The sequence below is a fragment of the Colobus angolensis genome, unplaced genomic scaffold (assembly GCF_000951035.1).
Source record: "Colobus angolensis palliatus isolate OR3802 unplaced genomic scaffold, Cang.pa_1.0 Scaffold200, whole genome shotgun sequence".
Taxonomy (NCBI): Eukaryota; Metazoa; Chordata; class Mammalia; order Primates; family Cercopithecidae; genus Colobus; species Colobus angolensis.
The window spans coordinates 6,951,248-6,973,326 of record NW_012115156.1 but is presented as its reverse complement, the minus strand read 5'-3'; the positions used below and the strand labels follow the sequence as shown (position 1 = coordinate 6,973,326).

The 22,079-nt window shown below is 37.3% G+C and overlaps 1 protein-coding gene across 2 annotated transcripts in view; it reads left to right on the top strand.

Moving 5' to 3' along the window:
• The window catches only part of WDFY3 (WD repeat and FYVE domain containing 3), a 273,196-nt gene that overhangs the window by 64,826 nt on the left and 186,291 nt on the right, over positions 1–22,079 (top strand). For both annotated transcript variants that reach the window (XM_011941788.1, XM_011941789.1), the window contains one exon: positions 21,465–21,675. In XM_011941788.1, coding sequence (XP_011797178.1) covers positions 21,496–21,675 — 180 coding nt within the window. In that variant the 5' untranslated portion in view covers positions 21,465–21,495. The remainder of the gene's footprint in view (positions 1–21,464; positions 21,676–22,079) is intronic.

Below are 22,079 nucleotides of genomic sequence, written 5' to 3'. Positions count from 1 at the left end.
CTGGCTATTTTTTTGTATTTTGAGTGGAGATGGGATCTTGCCATGTTTCCCAGGCTGGTCTCGAATTTCTGAGCTCAAGCCATCAGCCTGCCTCACCCTCTCAAAGTGTTGGGATTACAGGCGTGAGCCACTGCACCTAGCTTAACAATTTTTTTTTTTTTTATGATTGTAAAGATCATATTCTAGTTAGAGGCCATTAGGCTGTTTCCTGGAAAACAAAGACATTTGAATTCAGCCCTCAAAATAAAAGGAATGTAATTTGACAAACTGAGAAAAAGATTTGGTGAAAAGAAGAGTATTTTCCTAAGATATGGCTGTCTTTCTTGCAAAGTACTTTCAGAAATAACTGTATTGCTTTATTTGTTTATCTTTATGGTATATTTGAGGTGAAGCAAGGGTAATATTTTTTTTTCTTATTTTTTAGATTTAAGAAAATAATTCACAGGGAGATACGTTATTTGCTATCAGATAACCACAAATGATCCTCATGTTCCCATGCAGTCTGTGAATGAAGAGAATAATACACAGATTGAAATAGAGGGATTAAAATAAAAGTATATGATGTAATATTTAGCAATTGATGTATATGTATGGTAAAAAATTACAAATCTTGAACAAGGCTATTAAATACAAATCTTGAATAAGGCTAAATTGAAAACTATCAATTGAGTGTATATATGACAAACAATTGAAGAAGCTCAGTAAGACTCAGTAACCATCAGGCCGGGCACAGTGGGTCATACCTGTAATCCCAGCACACTGGGAGGCCAAGGAGGGCGGATCACTTAAGGTCAGGAGTTCAAGACCAGCCTGGCCAACATAGCGAAACCCCATCTGTACTAAAAAGAAAAATAGAAAGAATTAGCTGGGCATGGTGGTGCATGCCTGTAACCCCAGCCACTGGAGAGGCTGAGGCAGGAGAATTGCTTGAACCCAGGAGGCAGAGGTTGCAGTGAGCCATGATCCTGCCACTGCACGCCAGCCTGGGTAACAGAGCAAGACTCTGTCTCCAAAAATATATATATATATGGTTCCTTATTGACAAACACTTTAATTATTTTCAGATTTTTACAATTTAATTGATGTTGCTTATGGACATTACTTTATACATCTCCTTCTACATATATGTGAGTTTCTCTAGGGTATATACCTAAGTGGAATTGCTGATTCGTGTGATCTGTATATGGTCAATTTTACTAGATAATTCCAACCAGATAATGCTGATCCATAAACACTGTTGCCTAAAATTTGTAACCCATTTGTTCATATCTTTACTAATTTGATATTGTCACATTTGATTTTTGATATACAATAGTATATTGATTTCCTATTGATCTTTTAACAAATCACCATGTTCTTAGTGACTTGAAATAATACAAACTTATTATGTTACAGTTCTGGAGGTCAGAAGTCCAAAGCTGGTCTTGCAGGGCTAAAATCAAGGTGTTCATAGAGCTGCATTCTTTCCAGAGACTCTAGGGGAGAATCTGTTCCTTGCCTTTTTCATCTTGCAGTGGTACCCACATTACTGGCTCATGGCCATATCACTCCCAACCTCTGCTTCCTGGTCACATCTCCTTCTCTCTCCTGACTCCTTCTTTGGGATTATATCAGGCTTGCTCAAATAATACAGAATAATCTCCCCATTGCAAGGCCCCTTACTTAATCACATTTGCAATGTCGTTTTGGCCACATAATGTAAGATACAGGTTCTAGAGATTAGGATGTAGTAGAGACATCTTTAGGGGCCATTATTCTGCCTAACACAAATGTTAATTTGTTGTTATGTTAATTTGCATTTCATTTATGACTAACGAGGTTTTGTAGCTTTTCATATTCTTGTGGCCATTCATGTTTCCTTTTCTGTGAAATGCCTATTTGTCTTTTGTCCATTTTTCTATTGGGCTGTTTGCCTTTCTCTCATTGACTTGAAGGCATTCTTTACATATTTTGAATGTAATGCTTTTTTGTTCATTATGGATGTTGCAAGTATTTCTCTCCTAATTTCTAGCTTATGTTTACTTTTTAAAATTTTGATGTACAGAAGTTAATTTTGATGAGGTTGATTTTTTTTGTGTGTGTGTGTATGCATAATTTTTGTTTTGTTTCATTTTAAGACATTTCTTCCTTAACCTGAGGTTGTATTTTCCAACATTTTCTTCTAAACATTTTTAAAGTCTTACTTTTCAAAGTAATGTCTTCAGTTGCTGTGGTGACAAGAACATAGTGAATATAAGCTGCTGAAAGTAGAGCTAGTCATGGCTGGAACAGAGAGAAATTCGAGTGGGTTGGGAGTGAGTTGATAAATATTTCTTTGAATCAGTGATCAGGTTACTACTATATAGCTGTGTTCACATTGCTTGAAGATTAAGTACAGTCATGAACTACCTATGATAGTTCATTTTCTACTGCATGCAGTAGAAAAATCTGTCATTTCAAACAAAGACCATCTGGGAGAAGCTTCAAGGGTTCGAAATTGCATGGTGTGTCCACAGAGCAGCAGATAGGTGATGTGGTATGAGCATGGGACGAGGGGAGGACTAGGGCAGAAGATACAGCTTCAAAATTAGGGACACACCAGATTTTGAGCAGCCTTTTTATACCTTGCAAAGGTGTTATCTCTAGCCCATTGCAGCCATTTTTGTCACTTTTAGGGAAAGTTGTACTCCGATGTGTTTGAAATTTTAGAAAAATGAATATAGCCACATTATTGACAGAGTAAAAACTGGAGTCGGCATTCCCTTAGTTCCTTATATATAGTAGACATTTAAGGAATTAAATTTCAGCAATTGCTACTGTAGTTGGGGATGCAAACACAGAGTGTGCAGTGCAGCCTTTTGATTATTAGTGGTGAATTTTCAATCTTTTAAATGGATTTGATATTTAGTAACAAGATATTTTGAGGAAGTTTTGAAACTAAAGCATATGAGTACACTGAGAAATTCTATTTTTGGTAACACATGATATATGATGATACTGATTTTTAGATGTAGTTTACACAATGCTCTTAAAGCATTTCGTAGAGAGGAATTTTTTAAAGCATTTCAAACCATGTCAACATAATTATGCATACGTAGCTTTGCAACATAACTAATTCAAAGAGCAAAATTCATTTGGATGTATAAATTTTGATATTTTGTGAACAGTATAAAATAACTCAATAAAACTCCTCATCCTAATTAATCAATAGTATAATCTGTGAAGAAGCAAACATCTATTTTACCATTATTATTTTTGTTGATGTCATTACCTTATTCATATTTTTTTCATTTGTGAGGTTTTACCAATGTAATTCTACACAATCTTTTGCATTCGTCGTTTTCCTTTCATTACTTTCAGGTCTTAACATATATTCCAGCCCCATGCAGTCATGATCTGTTATGATACTAGTGAGCTGTTTTCCTCTTTGAGATGTTCCTTGTTCTCAGTATGTTGTTGATGCATGAATTTCCAGCAGAAGGTTCTGGCTTATTGCCTTTTGTTTTGTCATCATCTGTTTACCACCCAAACCCAACTCTCTATTAGTAATTTTTTTCCTTCTGCCCTTGCCTTCTCTTAAATAGTTCTTATTTTCTGAATTTATGTCAGTTTTAACTGAACATGTTTTAAAAAGTACCTTATGGGGTACCCAACAATCTTAACAAAAATGGTCATTTTTTAAGCTATATAATTGATTTTAAACCATAAAATCAAAGTTGTCTTCTAAGTTTTCTTGTTTTAAAATAAACAGATAAGAAATTTAAAGAAAAAATTTGCCCCTTTGGCCTATTTTAAATCACCTTAACTAATCCTTGAGCTGCCTCTAAATCATTTATCTTCTAAACTCTTATTCAGCACCATTTACTCATTTATGAATCTTTCTTTTGTCTGTTTCTTATTTGTCAGGTACCATGTCAGGTATTCAGGAAAAAAAAGTTGAGTAAGATATGACCTTTGCCTTCCATAATCTTACATTATCTGGTGTTGACAAAGACAATCAAAACAACAGTTACATGATGTGATAAATGCTATGATAAAGATGTACACAAGATGCTGTGGGAACCAAGAATGGGAGGCATCTATCAAACTGGGAGATTCAGGAATGCTTTCAGCCAGGCACAGTGGCTCACACCTTTAATTCCAACTCTTTGGGAAGCCGAGGTAGAAGGAGCACTTGAGGCCTGGAATTGGAGACCAGCCTGGGCAACATAGTGAGACCCCATCTCTATAAAAAGTAAAACAATTAACTGGGAGTCTGAGGTAACAGGATGGTTTGAGCCCAGGAGATGGAGGCTGCAATAAGCCCTGATCATGCAACTGCACTCCAGCCTGGGCAACAAAATGAGAAAAACAACAACAAAAGAAAGCTGGAAAGATTCTTAGAAGAGGGACAGTTGAGCTGAGATTTAAAGGATGATTCATAATCAGCTGGATGTAGAAGAGCCAGAGGCGGAGAGCTCCCAGGAGAGGGCTCAGGGTGTGTGCAGGCAGAGCAAGAAGGCCTGCAGTAGACTGCTCTGCTTAAAGTACAATAGTGGGGCATGAAGAAGGTCAGGCCTATGCAGTGACTAGATAATAAAGAGCCTTAAAATTTGTACTTTTGAGAATCATTCATACATATATTCCTTCAATTCTACTGTGTACCAGATACTTAGCTATGTGTTAAAGGATTTGGAGAGCACAGCCTTCTTTCAAGGAATTTATAGTTTGTTGCAAGATATTGATAATTTAATAGCATGAAATTTATTTAAGCAAGTTGGTATCTTTTCAGTTTAGAACAAATGATTAATGATTAATGTAATTTTTTATCAGGAGATATGTAAGATGTCCTGCAAAAGCTTTCTTTAGGATGAGGACTAGGATACATAAATTGTAAGTCTAAGCATGTTTTTATGTTGTAATATATAAGTTTTTGTGAGGAATAGTAAAATACACACCCAGAACTCAGAATATCTGAACAGAAAATCTAGTGCTGTCACTTACCAGGTATATAACTCTATGTAAGTTTTGTGTTTTTTTTTTTAACATGTAATTATTTCACCAACCACTTACTATGAACTAAGGATACAAACTTAAATAAGATTTGGTTTTCATTATTGAGAAAATTATTGCTAATGGAAATAATCATTTACTGGTAAATGTACATTACAGTAGAATAACAGTAATAATAGCTGTCTTTTACTGAGCACTTGTGCCAAATACTAATCTAAGTGCTTTCCATGTAATAAATTACCTACTTTCTACAAATAACACTATGAGTTAGGTTCTAATAATTCTTCTTTTTTTCCAGATGAGAAATCTTACACACAGAACGTACCTGACTTGAGGTTAAACAGTTAGTAAGTGATACAATTAATTGGGAAGTCTCTGCAACTAATATGTTATACTGTCTCTCTTAATGATGAATATTCTGTAACAGACTACAGTCATGCAGGGCATAATAATATGTTAGTCAGCAACAGACTACATATATGATGGTGTTCCCAGAGACTATAATGAAGCTGGAAAAATTCTTGTCACCTAGTGATGTCATAAGTGTTGTAATACCATAGCACAAAGCACAACTCACATGTTCGTGGTGATGCTGGTGTAAACAAGCCTTCTGTGCTGCCAGTTGTATGAAAGTATAGCACAAACAATTATGTATAGTACATAACACATGTATATAAATCATGTAATACATGATAATAAATTACCATGTTACTGGTTTATGTAGTTACTATACTACACTTTTAATTTTTATTTTAGAGTGTACTCTCACTTATAAAAAGAAAATTAACTGTAAGATTCAGGCAGATCCTTCAGGAGGTACTCAGAAGAAGGCATTGTTATCATAGGAGATAACAGCTCCACATGATTATTGTCCCTGAAGACCTTCCAGTGAGACAAGATGTGGAGGAGGAAGACAGTGATATTGATAATCTTGGCCCTGTGCAAGCCTTGGCTAATGTGTGTGTTTGTGTCTTTTTTAACAAAACTGTTTTAAAAGTTAGAAGAAAATTGAAATATGAAAATGCTCATAGAATGATATAAAGAAAGAAAATATTTTTGTACCACTGTACAATGTGTTTGTGTTTTAAGCTACTTATTATTCTAAAAAAGTCCAAAAGTTTTTTAAAAATTTGAAGGTTTGAAAGTTCATAAAGTAAAAGAATTTCAGTAATCTGAATTAATTTATTATTGAAGAAAGAAAAATATTTGTTATAAATTTAGTGTAACGTCAGTGTACAGTGTTTATAAAGTCTATGATATATTCAGATGTCCTAGGCCTTCACATTCATTCACCGCATACTCACTGACTCACCCAGAGCAACTGCAGTGTTGCAAGCTCCATTCGTAACAAGTGCCCTATGCAGGTGTACCATTTTTTTTTTTTTTTTTTTTTGAGGCAGAGTCTCGCTCTGTCGCCCAGACTGGAGTGCAGTGGCCGGATCTCAGCTCACTGCAAGCTCCACCTCCCGGGTTTACGCCATTCTCCTGCCTCAGCCTCTGGAGTAGCTGGGACTACAGGCGCCCGCCACCTCGCCCGGCTAGTTTTTGTATTTTTAGTAGAGACGGGGTTTCACCGTGTTAGCCAGGATGGTCTCGATCTCCTGACCTCGTGATCCGCCCGTCTCGGCCTCCCAAAGGTGTACCATTTTTTATCTTTCTACGGTATTTTTATTGTATGTTTTCTGTGTGTGTGTTTGTGGGTTTGTTTTTGTTTTTGTTTTTTTTGAGGCAGAGTCTTGCTTGGTAGCCCAGGCTGGAGTGCAGTGGCACAATCTCGGCTCACTGCAACTTCCACCTCCCGGGTTCAAGCAATTCTCCTGCCTGAGACCCCGAGTAGTTGGGACTACAGGCACGTGCCACCATGCCTGGCTAATTTTTGTATTTTTAGTAGAGACGGGATTTCACCATGTTGGCCAGTCTGGTCTCAAACTCCTGACCCTATGATCTGCCCGCCTGGGACTCCCAAAGTGCTGGGATTACAGGCCATTTTCTGTGTTTAGATATACAAATACCATTGTGTTACAGTTGCCTATAGTATTCAGTACAGCAACATGCTGTACAGGTTTGTACCTAGGAGCAATAGGCTATACCGTATAGCCTAGATTTGTAGTAGGCTATACCGTATAGTCTAGGTTTGTAGTAGGCTATACCATCTAGGTTTGTATACGTACACTTTCTGATGTTTGCACAAGGACAAAATCGCCTAACAGTGCACTTCTCAGAGTGTATCCTGTTGTTAAGCAATGCATGACTTTATAACTAAAGTTTCATGGTAGGCTAAAAGCTGAACAACAAACTCTACCTGGAGATTTGGGGAAGACTTCTCTGAGAAGGTGACCTTAGAGCTGAGTTTTAGGCTACTTGGAAAAGCAGAAGATGGGCGGCATCGGTAGCACAGAAAACAATATACATAATACATAGAGGACTGAAAGGGCCTAACAGTCTGGGAGATAGTTTCAGTGTGGCAGAATTTAGAGTGAAAGAGGTGGCTTACTGGTAAATGATGCTGAAAATTGTATTTTAATTTATTCTTAGACAATAGGGAATCAACAGAGGTTTTAAATCAGAAAAGTGGTATGATAACGGCTTTGTGGTTTTGTTTTTGTTTTTGTTTGTTTGTTTGTTTGTTTTTGAGACAGAGTCTTGCTCTGTCAGCCAGGCTAGAGTGCATTGGCATGATCTTGGCTCACTGAAACCTCTGCCTCCTGAGCTCAAGCAATTCTCCTGCCTCAGCCTCCCCAGTAGCTGGGATTACAGGTGTGTGCTGCCACGCCCAGCTAATTTTTATATTTTTAGTAGAGGCAGGGTTTCACCATGTTGGCCAGGCTGGTCTCGAACTCCCGACCCCAGGTGATCCGCCTGCCTCGGCCTCCCAAAGTGCTGGGTTTACAGGCATGAGCCACCGCGCCTGGCCTCTGCTTGGTTTTTCGGAAGATAACTTAGGAGCTTTAAGAGCAGGACACCAGGCCCGGGGTGGTGGCCCACACCTGTAATCCCAGCATTTTGTGAGGCTGAGGCAGGTGAATTGCTTGAGTCCAGTAGTGCCGGAACATCCTGGGCAACATGGCGAAACTCCATCTCTACAAAAAATACAAAAATTAGCCAGGTGTGGTGGTGCATGCCTGTAGCCCCAGGTACTAGGGAGGCCAAGACAGGAGAATTATGTAAGTACAGGAGGTTGAGGCTACACTGAGCCCCGATCATGCCACTGCAGTCCAGCATGGGTTACAGAATGAGACCCTGTCTCAAAAAAAAAAAAAAAAAAAAGAACAGGACACCAGTCACGTGTTAATGAGATTTAGACTAAGTTTACTGATCATTTCAAAGAGCAAGCATTTGGTTTTATTGATTTTCTCTGTTGTTATCTTTTTTCAATTTCAATAATTTGTGCCCTAATTTTGATTATTTTTTTCTGCTTTCTTTAAGCCTAAACTACTTTTCTTTTTCTAGTTTCCTAAGGTAGAAGTGTAGTTTATTAATCCTCAGATCTTTCTTCTTTTATAATGTGTACATTTAGTGCTTTGAGGAAATTTTTTTCCTCAAAGAACAGCTTTTAGTGCATTTTATGCATGTTGATAAGTTGTATTTTCATTTAGTTCAAAATGTGTTTCAGTTCCTCTTGACAAGTCTTTGGACCATATCTTTATTTAGAAGTGTGTTGTTTAATTTCCAAATTTCCCTTTTAATTCCATTGTGGCCTGGGAGCATACTTTATATGATTTCTGTTCTTTTAAATTTGTGAAGGTGTGTTTATAGCACAGAATGTGGTCTGTCTTGGTGAATGTTTCACGTGAATTTGAGAAGAATGTGTATTCTGCTGTTGTTGGATCAAGTATCCTATCAATGTCAACTGTAAATCTAGTTTAATGATAGTGCTGTTCAGGTAAACTGTATATGTATTGATTTCCTGCATGCTTGATTTATCAATTAATGTATGAGTGCTGTCTCAAACTCTAATAATCATTTTGTCTCTTTCTCCCTTCAGTTCAGGTTTTGCCCTACATATTTTTATATTCCTTTTAGACCTATACACATTAAGAATTGTATGTCTTCTTGGAGAAATGATCCCTTTGTCGGTATATAATGCCTCTCTTTATCCCTGATATTATTTTCTTATTCAAAAGACTACATTGTGTAAAATTAATTTAGCTACTCCATCCTGCTTTTTAAAAAATCTTTTATATTTCAAGGGTAAGTCAATAGAATCCAGCTTTCTTTTGATTAGAGTTAGCATGGTGTATTTCTCTCCATCTGTTTACCTTTAACCTATCTGATTATTTATATTTAAATTTACATTCATATAGATACTATATTGTCTATGGGATTTGAGTTTTTAATCCCCTCTGACATTCTCTGTCCTTTAATTGGTGTATTTAGACCACTCACATTTATAGTGATTATTGATTTAGTAGGATAAATATCTGTCATGTTTGTAACTGTGTTGTTGCATTTGTTCTTCGTTCCTTCCTCCCCTCTTTTCTTGCTCAGGTTTTAACTGAGCATTTTATATGATTTCTTTTAATCCCCTATCTTAGCATATTAAACTTGTTTTTTGTTTGAGACAGAGTCTTGCTCTGTTGCCTAGGCTGGAGTGCAGTGGCCTGATCTTGGCTCACTGTAACCTCTGCCTCCTGGGTTCAAGTGATTCTCCTGTCTCAGCCTCCCGAGTAGCTGGCATTACAGGCGCCCACCACCACACCCAGCTAATGTTTGTTTCTTTGTTTGTTTTGAGACGGAGTCTCCCTCTGTCACCAGGCTGGAGTGCAGTGTCGATCTCAGCTCACTGCAACCTCTGCGTCCAGGGTTCAAGCGATACTTCTGCCTCAGCCTCCCAAGTAGCTGGGGCTACAGGCGCCCACCACCATGCCTGGCTAATTTTTATATTTTTAATAGAGACGGGGTTTCATCATGTTGGCCAGGGTGGTCTCAATCTCCTGAGCTCGTGATCTGCCCGCCTCGGCCTACCAAATTGCTGGGATTTCAGGCATGAGCCACCGCACCTGGCAGCATATTAAAGTTAATGGTTGCCCTAGATGCCAACATTCACTTTTTACTTATCTTAATCTGCCTTCATATGACACTTTTTATCACTGAAGTCTACTGCAAGTTTCTTGCAATAGCATTACCAGCTCCTCCCTCCTCTCCCTTTTGATATTGCCTCATTTATCTTATTTATTCATAAGCTATAATCATCCAACACATTATTGCTATTTTTAAACAATCAGTTATCTTTTAGATCAATTAGGAATATTTAAAAGCTAGGCATGATGGCTCACGCCTTTAATCCTCACACTTTGGGATGCTGAGGTGAGCAGATCACTTGAGCCAGGAGTTTGAGACCAGCCTGGGAAACATGGGAATTACCCATCTGTACAGAAAATACAAAAATTAACTGGCTGTGGTGGTATGCTCCTGTAGTCCCAACTACTCGGGAGGCTGAGGTGGGAGGATCACATGAACACAGGAGGTTGAGGCTGCAGTGAGCCAGGATTGTGCCTGCGCTCCAGCCCTGGTAACAGTGAGATCTTGTCTCGAAAAAAGAAAAAAAAAAGGATAAAAATGTTATGTTACCTTCATTTATTCCTTATCCAGTGTTTTTCCTTTCATTAATATAGATATAATTTACTGACCCATATTATTTTTCTTCTTTCTGAAGAACTTTTAACATTTCTTGCAGAGAAGATCTCCTCACAACAAGTTCTTTCAGTTTTTGATTATTTGAGGAAGTCTTTATTCTTTCTTCATTTTTGAAGGATAATTTCATTAGATATAGAATTCCTAGGAATTTCATGGGTGGGAATTTGGTATATTAGGTTGGTGGGCTTTTCTCCTAATGCTTAAACTGTTTCACTCCTTCTCTTCTTGCTTGTATGTTTTAGATGAGAAGCCCACTAAAACGTTTATCCTTGTTCCTTTATTGATACTATTTTCCCTCCCTGTTATCCCCCTACCTCGTCATGCTTCCATGATTTTCTCTTTATGTTTGATTTACTGCAGTTTGAATATAATTTGCCTATATGTAGTCTTTTAGGTATTTATCATGTTTGCATTCTCTGAGATTCCTGTATCTATGGTTTGGTTTTTGTCATTAATTTTGCAAAGTTCTCAAAGTTCTTTGTCGTTATTACTTTAAATATGCTGTTTTTTCCTTCTCTCTTCTCTTTCTGGAAGTTTCTGTTGACCTGTCTTCAACTCACTGACTCTTTACTCAGCAGTATCTATCTGCTGTTGAGCCTATCAAAGCATTCTTCTATCTGTTAGAGTGCTTTTGATTTCTAGCATTTCCTTTTTATTTTTTATTTTTTAAGAGCCCTGTTGGTATGGTGAAAGTATGGAGGAAGGGAAAATGTTTTATAATCCTATTACTAAGTATCAGTGTTTTAGTGGACCTGGACTCTGGGCTGTGACCTTCCAAGTGTTTCTCCTGGGCTTTGCTTCCTTTATTCTTTCTTTGCCCCCTCTTCCTGGACCTCAAGTGAGACTAGACAGCTAAAGGGGCTGGAGGAGAAGAAATGCCCTTCCCCCAGGAAAGACAAGGCTCTGATAAAATCTTTCATCCTGCAGTGTAGGCCTTTGTTATGGAGAATACTCTGAGGAGCATTTCACAACGATTACACATTCTTCCCCTCCTCTGGTAGAGCCAGGGAGGGGATCTTTCTCAGATCTTCGCTGTGAAAACCTACTGTGATTGGAACCCTGGAAATTTATGGTCCTGGCATTTCTCCCTCTCATGCTAATCCACTTTCACCTGCCACCAATTTGTCACAGTTACCATTGAGGTGTTCCTACCAGTTCATGACTGCAGAGACTTCTGATCCAGGTAGGCTGATTTTAGCTGTGACTCTGGACTTCTGGGGTTTGTTTGCCCTGCGACCTCAGTTCTTTGATGGGCCCAAGAAAAGTCTTTGAGTTAAAGTTTATCCAGTGGTTTCTTGTGTAAGAACAGGAGATGACTTCAAAACTCTTTACATTTTGGTGCTAAATCCCTTATTTTGTTTTTTTATTTAACTTTTCTTTTCATATTAATACATGTTCTTTTAGCGATATTCCATGACATGGATGTACCATGAATTACCTGTTGATCTGTTAGAGGACTAGATTGTTTCCAGTTTTTTCACTATTGAAAATGATTATAATAACATAATGTGGTAATTTACATTGTATGACATCTTTGTGATCTGTGTGAATATTTCTACAGGATAACTTCTTGTTTATATGTGTAGTAATTTCCATTTTACTTAGTACTTCTTACTGTCTATGAAGAGAAATCCTATTAGTTTTACCAAATTAATGATCAAAAAATTGTACTTTGTTTTTATTTGCATTTCTTGGATTAGTGATTTTAAGTACCTCTTCATATATGTTGTGTAGTGTTTTTACTGGGAGTAGTCTATTTGTATTCCCTGTCTACTTTGCTGTAGGGTGGTTGAGTCTGAGTTCTATGGATATCCTAATTATTAGTACTTTGCTGGAAGGACTGCAAGTATTTTTTGCCTATTTGTTGCTTATCTTTTAACTTTGTGGTATTTTTGGCGATAAGTCTGTCTTTTTTTCCCTTTTAAAGATTTACCCTAAAGTATAAGTATTCTTTTTATATTTGCTGCTAATATTTTATTGTTTGTTTACATGCAAATCTTTAATCTATTTGGAATTATTAGTTTTTATTTATGGAAAGAAGTATAAAATAATAACTATATTATAACCAGTCTACAGAATTATAGAATTTTCTCTGTAGTACCCAGCAACCCAAAACTAGAAAAGAAGAAATGATGTGGCTGGGTTCTTGGAGGTATGAATACATGTTGAGAAGGTGTATACGCCAGGAATGCAGGGGGCGTGAAGATGCTGATGAGAATTAAATATGGCCTCACCTCTGGGAGACGTCAAGGGATAAATGATTCTAGTGAAGACCACAGATTCAGTGATGAGAAAGGGGAATGGAATAAAAGATTATCTCAGAGTGAGATTTTGGAATTTGAAATGTCAGAAATAAATTCCTAATGATGCCAAGATCTGGGATATATCTGTGTAAGTTTTAGGTCAGCTGAAGTGCATCTCATTCCTGAGCTCACTCTTCCTGTACTGTGCCTTCCACTGAGGATAGTGGGCAGTGATTACCGAGCTAAATGACCTGAACTATAGGTTAGCAAACATATGTAGAATGCACAACTTGTCAGTATTATGCAGTCACATTTTATAGAAGTATTCTGTTATAAGAATCTTTTTGCATGTCTTTTATACAAAATTTTAGCATCATATGTATAAAAACTCAGAGAATGCTGGGGATCTCAGATCAGCCTTCCAAAGTTTATTTATTCCATAATATAATTGAATTAGACTTTATTAATCATACCAAGTAACCTAACTGCCTTTTAACTATAAGATAAATCTACCTTTAGGGCTTCTATTAGTGGTTGCAATTTCTGCTCCCAAGATAGCAGTAGGAGCTGTAGTAGGAAGGGTTCTGGAAAGGTAGCAGGGAGATTTCAACCGTTGCTGTTGTAAATTATATGTAACTGAAGTATTCTTCAATGGAGGTGAGTTGCTTTTGGCTTTGGAATATGTTTTTCTGTATGAAAAGAATTAAGCACACCAAAAAAATGTTTAAAGAAATGTGAGAAATTGTGTGGCTCGATGTATATATAGTATGATGGGTCCATAGACTGGACTAATCTTGTAATATCTCATAGTCTGGGCTAAAATATGATAGTGACTCTCCTTGACAGACAAAAAACTTAATGCTTCAGAAGGTAGAAATTTTAAATTCAAATTCAGGACTATATCTAAAACTTGTTTTTGTTTGTTTGTTTTTTACTGTACATATTAGATTGCTGGTTTATATACCCAGTTTGTTGGGAGCATCTGAGTTTTGCCTTTATCCTTCAAAAATATAAGAAGTTTGCCTTTACTTTTCAAAGTGTAAGGAAAAATAGGATTTTCCAGAAAGATTAAGAAGAAGAAAAAAGAAAAACCTCCGTAATTGCTTATAATTCTCTGATGAAACTGTAAGATTTCACTTAGCCATGTGAGCTTACACTACATTTATTGAATGTAGCGAGTCTGTTTTGTTTCTTCGCTTATATAATTAAAGAGTTAGGAAAGTTATTTTAAGCTTTTAGCAGAGCTACTCAAATGCAGCTAGTTACTTGACAAATCTATTTTAAAAATTTAGCCGATTTACTTGATCTATACCCATCTATGATTTAAGTAATGGAAAACTGTTTAAATGATTTTGGGTGAGCAAGTTTAAAGTGGTTTTCTCTTATTAACATAAGAGATTAGATTAAGAAATACTATCTCGGTTTATTGCAGTAATTATCTCATTGTTATTTAAATAACCCCCTGCTGGCAGTCCTAACATTTTTTCTTATGAAACCAAATAGGGTTTGTATTAGAAAGTCAGTTCTTACACACAATAATCTTTATAAATATTTTGAAAACCCTTACTAACATTAAAGTTAAGCAAAAACATTCTTCTGTGGTTTGTCCTCCTTATTTTGCATATCTTTTCTTTATTGCTTTGTAAACCTCTTACTCTACATCCAACTAAAAAATAAATTATTCCTTAATCTTTTGTGTCATTTTGCAAGTCTCTAAAACATAGTACTGTAAGGGCTTATAGTATTTCCTTTGCTTTGCTTGTTTAAATAACTAAAAATGCATATAAAAAATTAAATGTTTCATGATCAAGGTGAAGGAAGAAAAGATAACATTTATTGAATGTAACTAGTATGTTTGGCATATTACAGAAATGATGTTATTTAAGTTTTATGAAAAGTTGATGAGGAAAGATTTTATAGATGAAAGAAACTCAAGATTCAAGGGTATTTAGAGCCTTTCTCCTGAAGTTACCTGATTTATTATATGGGCATGTTTGTAAAGGTTTGATAAGTGCCTATTCTTTCTACTCTTTCACTGCCAAAGAGTATTTTAGACATGTTACTTCTTGTTCTGAATTATGTTTTAAATGTAAACATTTAAATGTAGCCAAAGCTATGGTTACCAGAGAGCAGGCCTGAAGTGTGAAATATCCAGGTCCTTGACGTTTTCTACAAAGAACTGGGCAAAATGCACACGCAGTGAAGCACAAGTAATGAAGGAATGAAGCAGCAAAAGCAGGGATTTATTTAAGCAAGAAAGCTCTCTACAGGGTGGGAGTGGGCCCAAGCAAGCAGCTCAAGGGCCTGGTTACAAAGTTTTCTGGGTTTTAAGTCTTCCTTTTGAGGTCCTATCAGCTACCCCTTATCTGGATGAAGGATTTGGTCCATGGCTAATTAAAGGCTGCGGTGAATTGGTGCCCTCTGCGGATGAAGGAATGGCCTGAGCTTGGCCCACAGCCCATCCAGGGCACTTTCCCCTTCCATCTAAGACGTGGTGGAAAGGGAAGGGTTAGGGAGAGTAGCCTTTGATCCTTTGCTTCTCGGGCCTGGGGAGATGGGGTATTTCCTGATGGTTTAGTTTTTGGAAATTCCAGACCCAGGTGTTTTCCTTTTGATCCAGCTTTGGGAAGTCAGCACGAATTGGCCTTAGATCTCTTGCCCCCGGTCCTTGGTGTGTAACTTTGATTCAGCTTTAGGAAGTCAACACAAATTGTCCTTAGATGCCCTGTCTGCAGACCCTATTACCTATTATCCTGTCCCACTGTGGTTCAGAAAACTGATATGCTTAAGTGTTACTTGGTACATTAGGAGCAAAGGAGGAATCTGATTTTTTTTCCCCATCATTGAGATTATCTGAGTAATTGAGAAGTACCAGTAAACCCACTGAGCTCCTGTTAAAAAAATTATTTATTCTAGCACTTGTTTTTGAGACACAGGGTCTCACTCTGTAACCCAGGCTGGAGTACAGTGGCACGCTTACGGCTCACTGCAGCCTTTCTGTCCCCAGACCCAAGCGATCCCCTCATCTCAGCCTCCCTAGTATCTGGGAATACAGGCATGCAGCACCATGCCTGGCCAATTTTTGTATTTTTTGTAGAGGCGAGGTTTTGCCATGTGTCCCAAACTGGTCTCAAATGCTTGAGCTTAAAGGATCTGCCTTCCTGGGCCTCCCAAAGTGTTGGAATTTCAGGTATGAGCTATTGTGCCTGGTCTCTGGCATTTGTAAAAGAACAATAAGTCAGACTTTATTCAAGACCATCATGATAGATGTAGGGATCATTCCAGTGGGGTTTTGCAGTGAAAGGGAGAGATTGGGCTCAACTTGGAAAAGAACGAGGAAAGGTTGGCATGTTATAGCCAAGTAGCAGTGTTGGGGTGCAGGGGGCAGTCAGTGGATAGAAAATTACTAAGAGGAAACATTGGGGCTTCTGGTTAAACTGACCTAACAAGATTCTTGCTGAAGGCAGGCCAGGGTGATCAGACATCCATTACCTGGAGGATTGTGGGAGATGTGGCCACCCAATCAGATATTAGAATGGGGATTCTGGCTAAACTGACTTAGCAGATTTTTAATTGGACAATGTAGAGACAAACACTGAAGGCCAAAAGCCAAGCCTGGTTGAGAAGAGATTTCAGAAGAGCCTAACTAGAGTTTGGTCAAGGAAAGAATCTTTGCCACTTTTGATTGTTTGGTGTGTATCCTTTTGTATCTGATAAAATATTAAATAACCATATTGCAATAGCTTGGTTATATATAGTGAGATAATATTTGTCATAATGTGATCATGTGTATTTTTAAAATGAAAATGAAAGTTGAGGCCAGATGTGGTGGCTCATGCCTGTAATCCCAGCACTTTGGGAGACTGAGGCAGGCGGATCGCTTCAGCTCAGGAATTTGAGACCAGCCTGGGCAACAGGACGAACGAAACCCTGTCTCTACAAAAAATACAAAAATTAGACAGGCATGGTGGTGCACGCCTGTCATCCCAGCTACTAGGGAGGCTGAGTTGGGAGAATCACTTGAGCCCAGGAGTTCGAGGCTGCAGTGAGCACGGTGATTGTACCAATGCACTCCAGCCTGGGTGTGAGAGTGAGAACTAGTTTCAAAAGAAAAAAAAAAACAGATATGTGTGTTTCAGAAAACTCAAAAAAGATTATTTTCACGTTCTGATTGTTACCTGATGCTAAATAAATAAACGTGCTAACTAGAGTCACAGTTTCCAAGGATTTTATAATTTAAAATTGATACCTCAATATAAGTAAGCCTGGTGAAGGCCACTTAACTGGGAGTTGGAAGGCCTGGATTCTCATCCAAGTTCTTTTTCACTATCATACTTTGAGTGAGTTCTTATCTTGGGGGCTTCTCTTAAAGGTAGGAAGCAATCCCATTTGCAATAGCAACAGAAAAAATACAATTCATAGAAATAAACTTAATCGAAGAAGTGAAAGACTTGTACACTTCAATAAAGCGTTGATGAAGGACATTAAAGAAAACATTGATAAATAAAAAGATTTCTTTTGTTCATGAGTTGGTAGAGTTAATGTTGTTGCAATGTTCATACTACCCAAAATGATCTGTAGATTAAGCGTAATCCTTATCAAAAATTCCAGTAGCATTTTTTTTTTTCATGATGGAGTCTTGCTCTTTCACCCAGGCTGGAGTGCGGTGGTGCCATCTTGGCTTACTGCAACCTCCGCCTCCCAGGCTCAAGCAATTCCCTGCCTCGGCCTCCTTAGTAGCTGGGACTACTGGTGTGTGCCACACCTGGCTAATTTTTTGTATTTTTAGTAGAGACGGGATTTCACCATGTTGGCCAGGTTCATCTCGAATTGCTGACCTCAGGTGATCCGCCCACCTCGTCCTCCAAAAGTGCTGGGATTGCAGGCATCAGCCACTGCACCTGGCCTCCTATAGCATTCTTTACAGAAATAGAAAAAAAAAAATCTTGTGGAACCCCAAAAGAACCCAAATAGCCATAGCAGTCTTGAACAAGAAGAAAAAAACTGAAAGTATCATATTTTCTGATACCAAAATATATTACAAAGCTACAGTAATCTTAATAGTATCGTACTGGCATAAAAACAGACATATAGACCAATGAAATGGAATAGAGACATGAGAAATAAATCGGTGCATTGACAGTCAGCTGATCTTCAACAAGGGTGCTGAGAACATGGAATGGTGAAAGATAGTCTCCGTAATAAGTAGTGTTGGGAAAACTGGATATCCTCATACGGAAGAATAAAATTAGACCTTATTTTACACCATATACAACAACTAACTCAAAATAGACTAAAGACTTTAATATAGTACCTGAAACCAAAAAGTACTAGGTAAAAATGGGGAGAGCCTCATGATAACTGGTTTAGGTAATGATTTAAATACATAAGGGACTCATGCAACTCATAGCAAAACTCAAATAACCTGATTAAAAAGTGAGAAAGCACCTAAATATCTAATAGGTGTGTGAAAAGATGCTCAGCACTAATAATCACCAGGGAAATGCAGATCAAAACCACAATAAGATATCCCCTCACACCTGTTAGAATGGTGAGAATGTTGGCCAGAATGTGGAAAAGTGTTGGCCAGAATGTGGAAAAAGAAATACTCTTGTATACTATTGGTGGGAATATCAATTGGTATAGCCACTTTGGAAAACAGTTTAGAGGCTCCTCAAGAAATTAAAAATAGAATTATCTTTATGATACAGCAATCTCATTTCTGGGTATATTTCCAAAGAAAATGAAATCAGTATCTTGAAGAGATGCCTGCACTCCCATGTTTGTTACAGCACTATTCACAAAAGTCAAGATATGGAAACAATGTGAATGTCCCTTGACAGATGAATGATAAAGAAAATGAGATACGTATGTGTGCATGTGCAGCATACACAATGGAATATTATTCGTCCTTATAAAAGGAAGTGCTGTTGTTTGCAACAACACAGATGAACCTTGAGAACATTATAGTAAATGTGAAATAAACCAGTCATGCAAAGACAAATACTGTATGATATCAGTTACATGTGGAGTATAAAATAGTCAACCTCACAGAAGTAGAGAGTAGAGTGGTGGGTGCCAGGGGCTGGAAAGAGTGGGAAATGGGGAGATACTGGTCAAGGGATAGAAAGTTCTGGAGATCTAATGTACAGTAATGTGACATTATTGATAGTTGATAGTGTATGGTATACTTGATATTTGCTAAGAGGGTAGATATTACATGTTTTCACCACATATTTTATTTTTTGAATGATGACTATTTCAGGCAATGGATATATTAACTTGACTGTGCTGATTATTTCACAGTGTGTATGTATATCAGAACATTGTTGTATATCTTAAGTGTATGCAATTTTTATTTCTCAATTTGTACCTCAATAAAACGTAGGAGAAAAAAATGGAGAATTTTCTCTTCAGTCCGTTTTTGTGAGTTGGAATCAAGAGCAAATGAGATGTTCTGTAAGTTCCTTGAAACTCATTCTAAAAACAGAGAATGATTCTTGACCTTTTAAAAGATGATTTAGACCCCTTTGAAAGCTGAGAATCTGTTGGAAAAAAAATTTTTGAAGTGTTGGAGTATCATGAATCCCCTAAGTCCTATCCATAATCTCTAAATTATCAACTCAGGGTAAGGAAAAGGAGCAGAACTATACATAATCTAAAATGTTAGCTAATTTATAAAATTTTCATAGTTCACTTCAAATTTAAGTTTTGCTCTGGGGGTTTCCAGGACTTTAAATACCAGCACATAGTAGGTTATTTGAACATATTTGTTGAAATATTTATATTTGGAAGACATATTTTTCAAGAATAAGATACATTGGACATCTTTGTACTATACTAACTTTTGTTATTTTGCAGATTAACTGCTCATCCCAGCCCTTTGCCTATGTGTTAGCACTGTTTCCAGCAGTTGGGCACTTGAGAATGTGCTGAGTGCTCTTTGCACAGTAGTCATTCAGTGCAAACAAGGCATTGGCAGAGTTGTAGGCACAATTTGTCTGTCTCCTCTTCACCTGTGATGAATCACATCCTGTCCCCCTGTTAGCTACAGTGCCTCAGCATATGTCTGTAGTCAAATACAGAATTCACTCAAAATTCTCAAGGGCAAGTGTGTTTGAAATTCTTGTTCTTATAGTTTTAAAAATCAGTAGGCAGATATTTAGTAAATAAAACTCTAACCTTGCTGTAGTCCTTCGTTTCTTAAGAAATGGCATACTGGCTTATGTGGTTGGTTCTGTAGCAAGATTAAAAATTAATCTCAGGTGATGCCTGCTTTTCTATGGATTAAAAAACCAATGTCTCTTCATCCAAATTCTGCATACCCAGAATGTCCTCCCACCCTTCCTGGTTCCTTTTATAAGATATCCTATTTTTGTATCTAGACTTAACCAATTACTGGCATTGTTAGTAGTGGTTAAAAAGGGGTAATGATGCTTTCTGAAAGCTTATTGTTATTGATTCTGTATATACTTTAACTCAGTGGTTAGTTTGTGTATTTTTTTAACTGCAGCTCCAGCAAGGGATACATTTTGCATTATGATTCAGTACACATTCATACACCCTTATCTGAAATAAACATCATGAAACAAGTTATGCTTTTCTTATCTTCTATTTTTTTCTATTCTATTTTACTTCTTTGAAAAATGTGCATCATTATTCACTAAATGATTTAACATGACTTACCAAACTATAGAAAGTAGTCTTCAGTCACATGATCATTTTCACTGTCCTTTTATGATTTATAAGTTAGGATATTATTGTGTTTAATGTGCACATTTTAATCTATAATATATACTGTTCTTCAGGTACTCAAGGTATACTTGAATTTTCTAGCAAAAAAGTAATTATAAATTAAATAACTAAAAATAGAAAATGTTGTGAGGTTTTGGGGTTTTTGATTGTCTTCGATGTTTTGAGATTAGGATAAAGTTTGTTTTTTCATTATTTTTACATTAACCATTAAGAAGTCTGTTAATAGTAAGTTTTGTGATCCCTTTATGTTTTTATTTTATTTATTTATTTATTTAAAGACAGAGCCTCTGTCACCCAGGCTGGAATGCAGTGGGTGATCTTGGCTCACTGCAACCTCAGCCCCTCAGGCTCAAGTTATCTTCCCACCTCAGCCTCCTGAGTAGGTGGGACTATAGGCACACACTACCATACCTGACTAATTTTTGTATTTTTAGTAGAGATGGGGTTTTGTCATATTGCCCAGGCTGGTCTCGAGCTCCTCAGCTCGAGCCATTCGCCTGCCTCGGCCTCCAAAAGTGCTGAGATTGCAGGTGTGCACCACTATGCCCGGCGCCTTTATTTTTGAACTTGATATGACTAAACTAATTGGAAACATTTGCTACTTGTCTGATTAATGTTTTACATTTTATACAAATTGTGGCAAAGTGAGTAGGAACTTCCAGTGCTATGATTAATAATTTGTCCTTCAGGGGGATTCATCAAATTTTGCTTCTCTATCTTTTCTGTTTAAAGAAGTAGAAAGATATATTTTAGACAGAATTTTCTATTTTGCAAATTTCTTATAAGCTCTTACATGCATGCTTGACCTAATCAAGATGATGATGTTTTGACTGTTCATGTATTGACATTTTCCAACAGAATTAGAAGTGTGTCTCACCAACCAGCCAAGATGAACATGGTGAAGAGGATCATGGGGCGGCCGAGGCAGGAGGAGTGCAGCCCACAAGACAACGCCTTAGGGCTGATGCACCTCCGCCGGCTCTTCACGGAGTTGTGCCATCCTCCCCGGCACATGACTCAGAAGGAACAAGAAGAGAAACTGTATATGATGCTGCCAGTGTTTAATAGGGTAAGTAAGTGCAGGTTGCCAGACACACACCTTCCAGGACTGGGAGGTACTACAAGAATCTGAAGGTTACTGGTAAGCCATAGGTAGAAAAAAATGATAGGAGGAGTTAGTTTTTAAGAAGTTTGTTGTTCTAGTTTCATCTTTCCGGTTTGCTATAAAGCAATGTGACTTGATGTGAAACTGGTCAGAATAAACTACATTCAGTGAGACTTTTTGATTTTTAACAGGTAAAGTGCAAGCTGTGAACCATTGTTTAAAATGTCCCTGCTATGGTTGAGTTTTGGAAGAGGAATAGATTGTAAATTATCAATTGTGTTATTTCTGTTATCTTTTAAAGTGATGATTTTATTACATCAAATGGTACAACTGCCCAAGCCCTTTGTACACTTTAAAAAGTCATTACA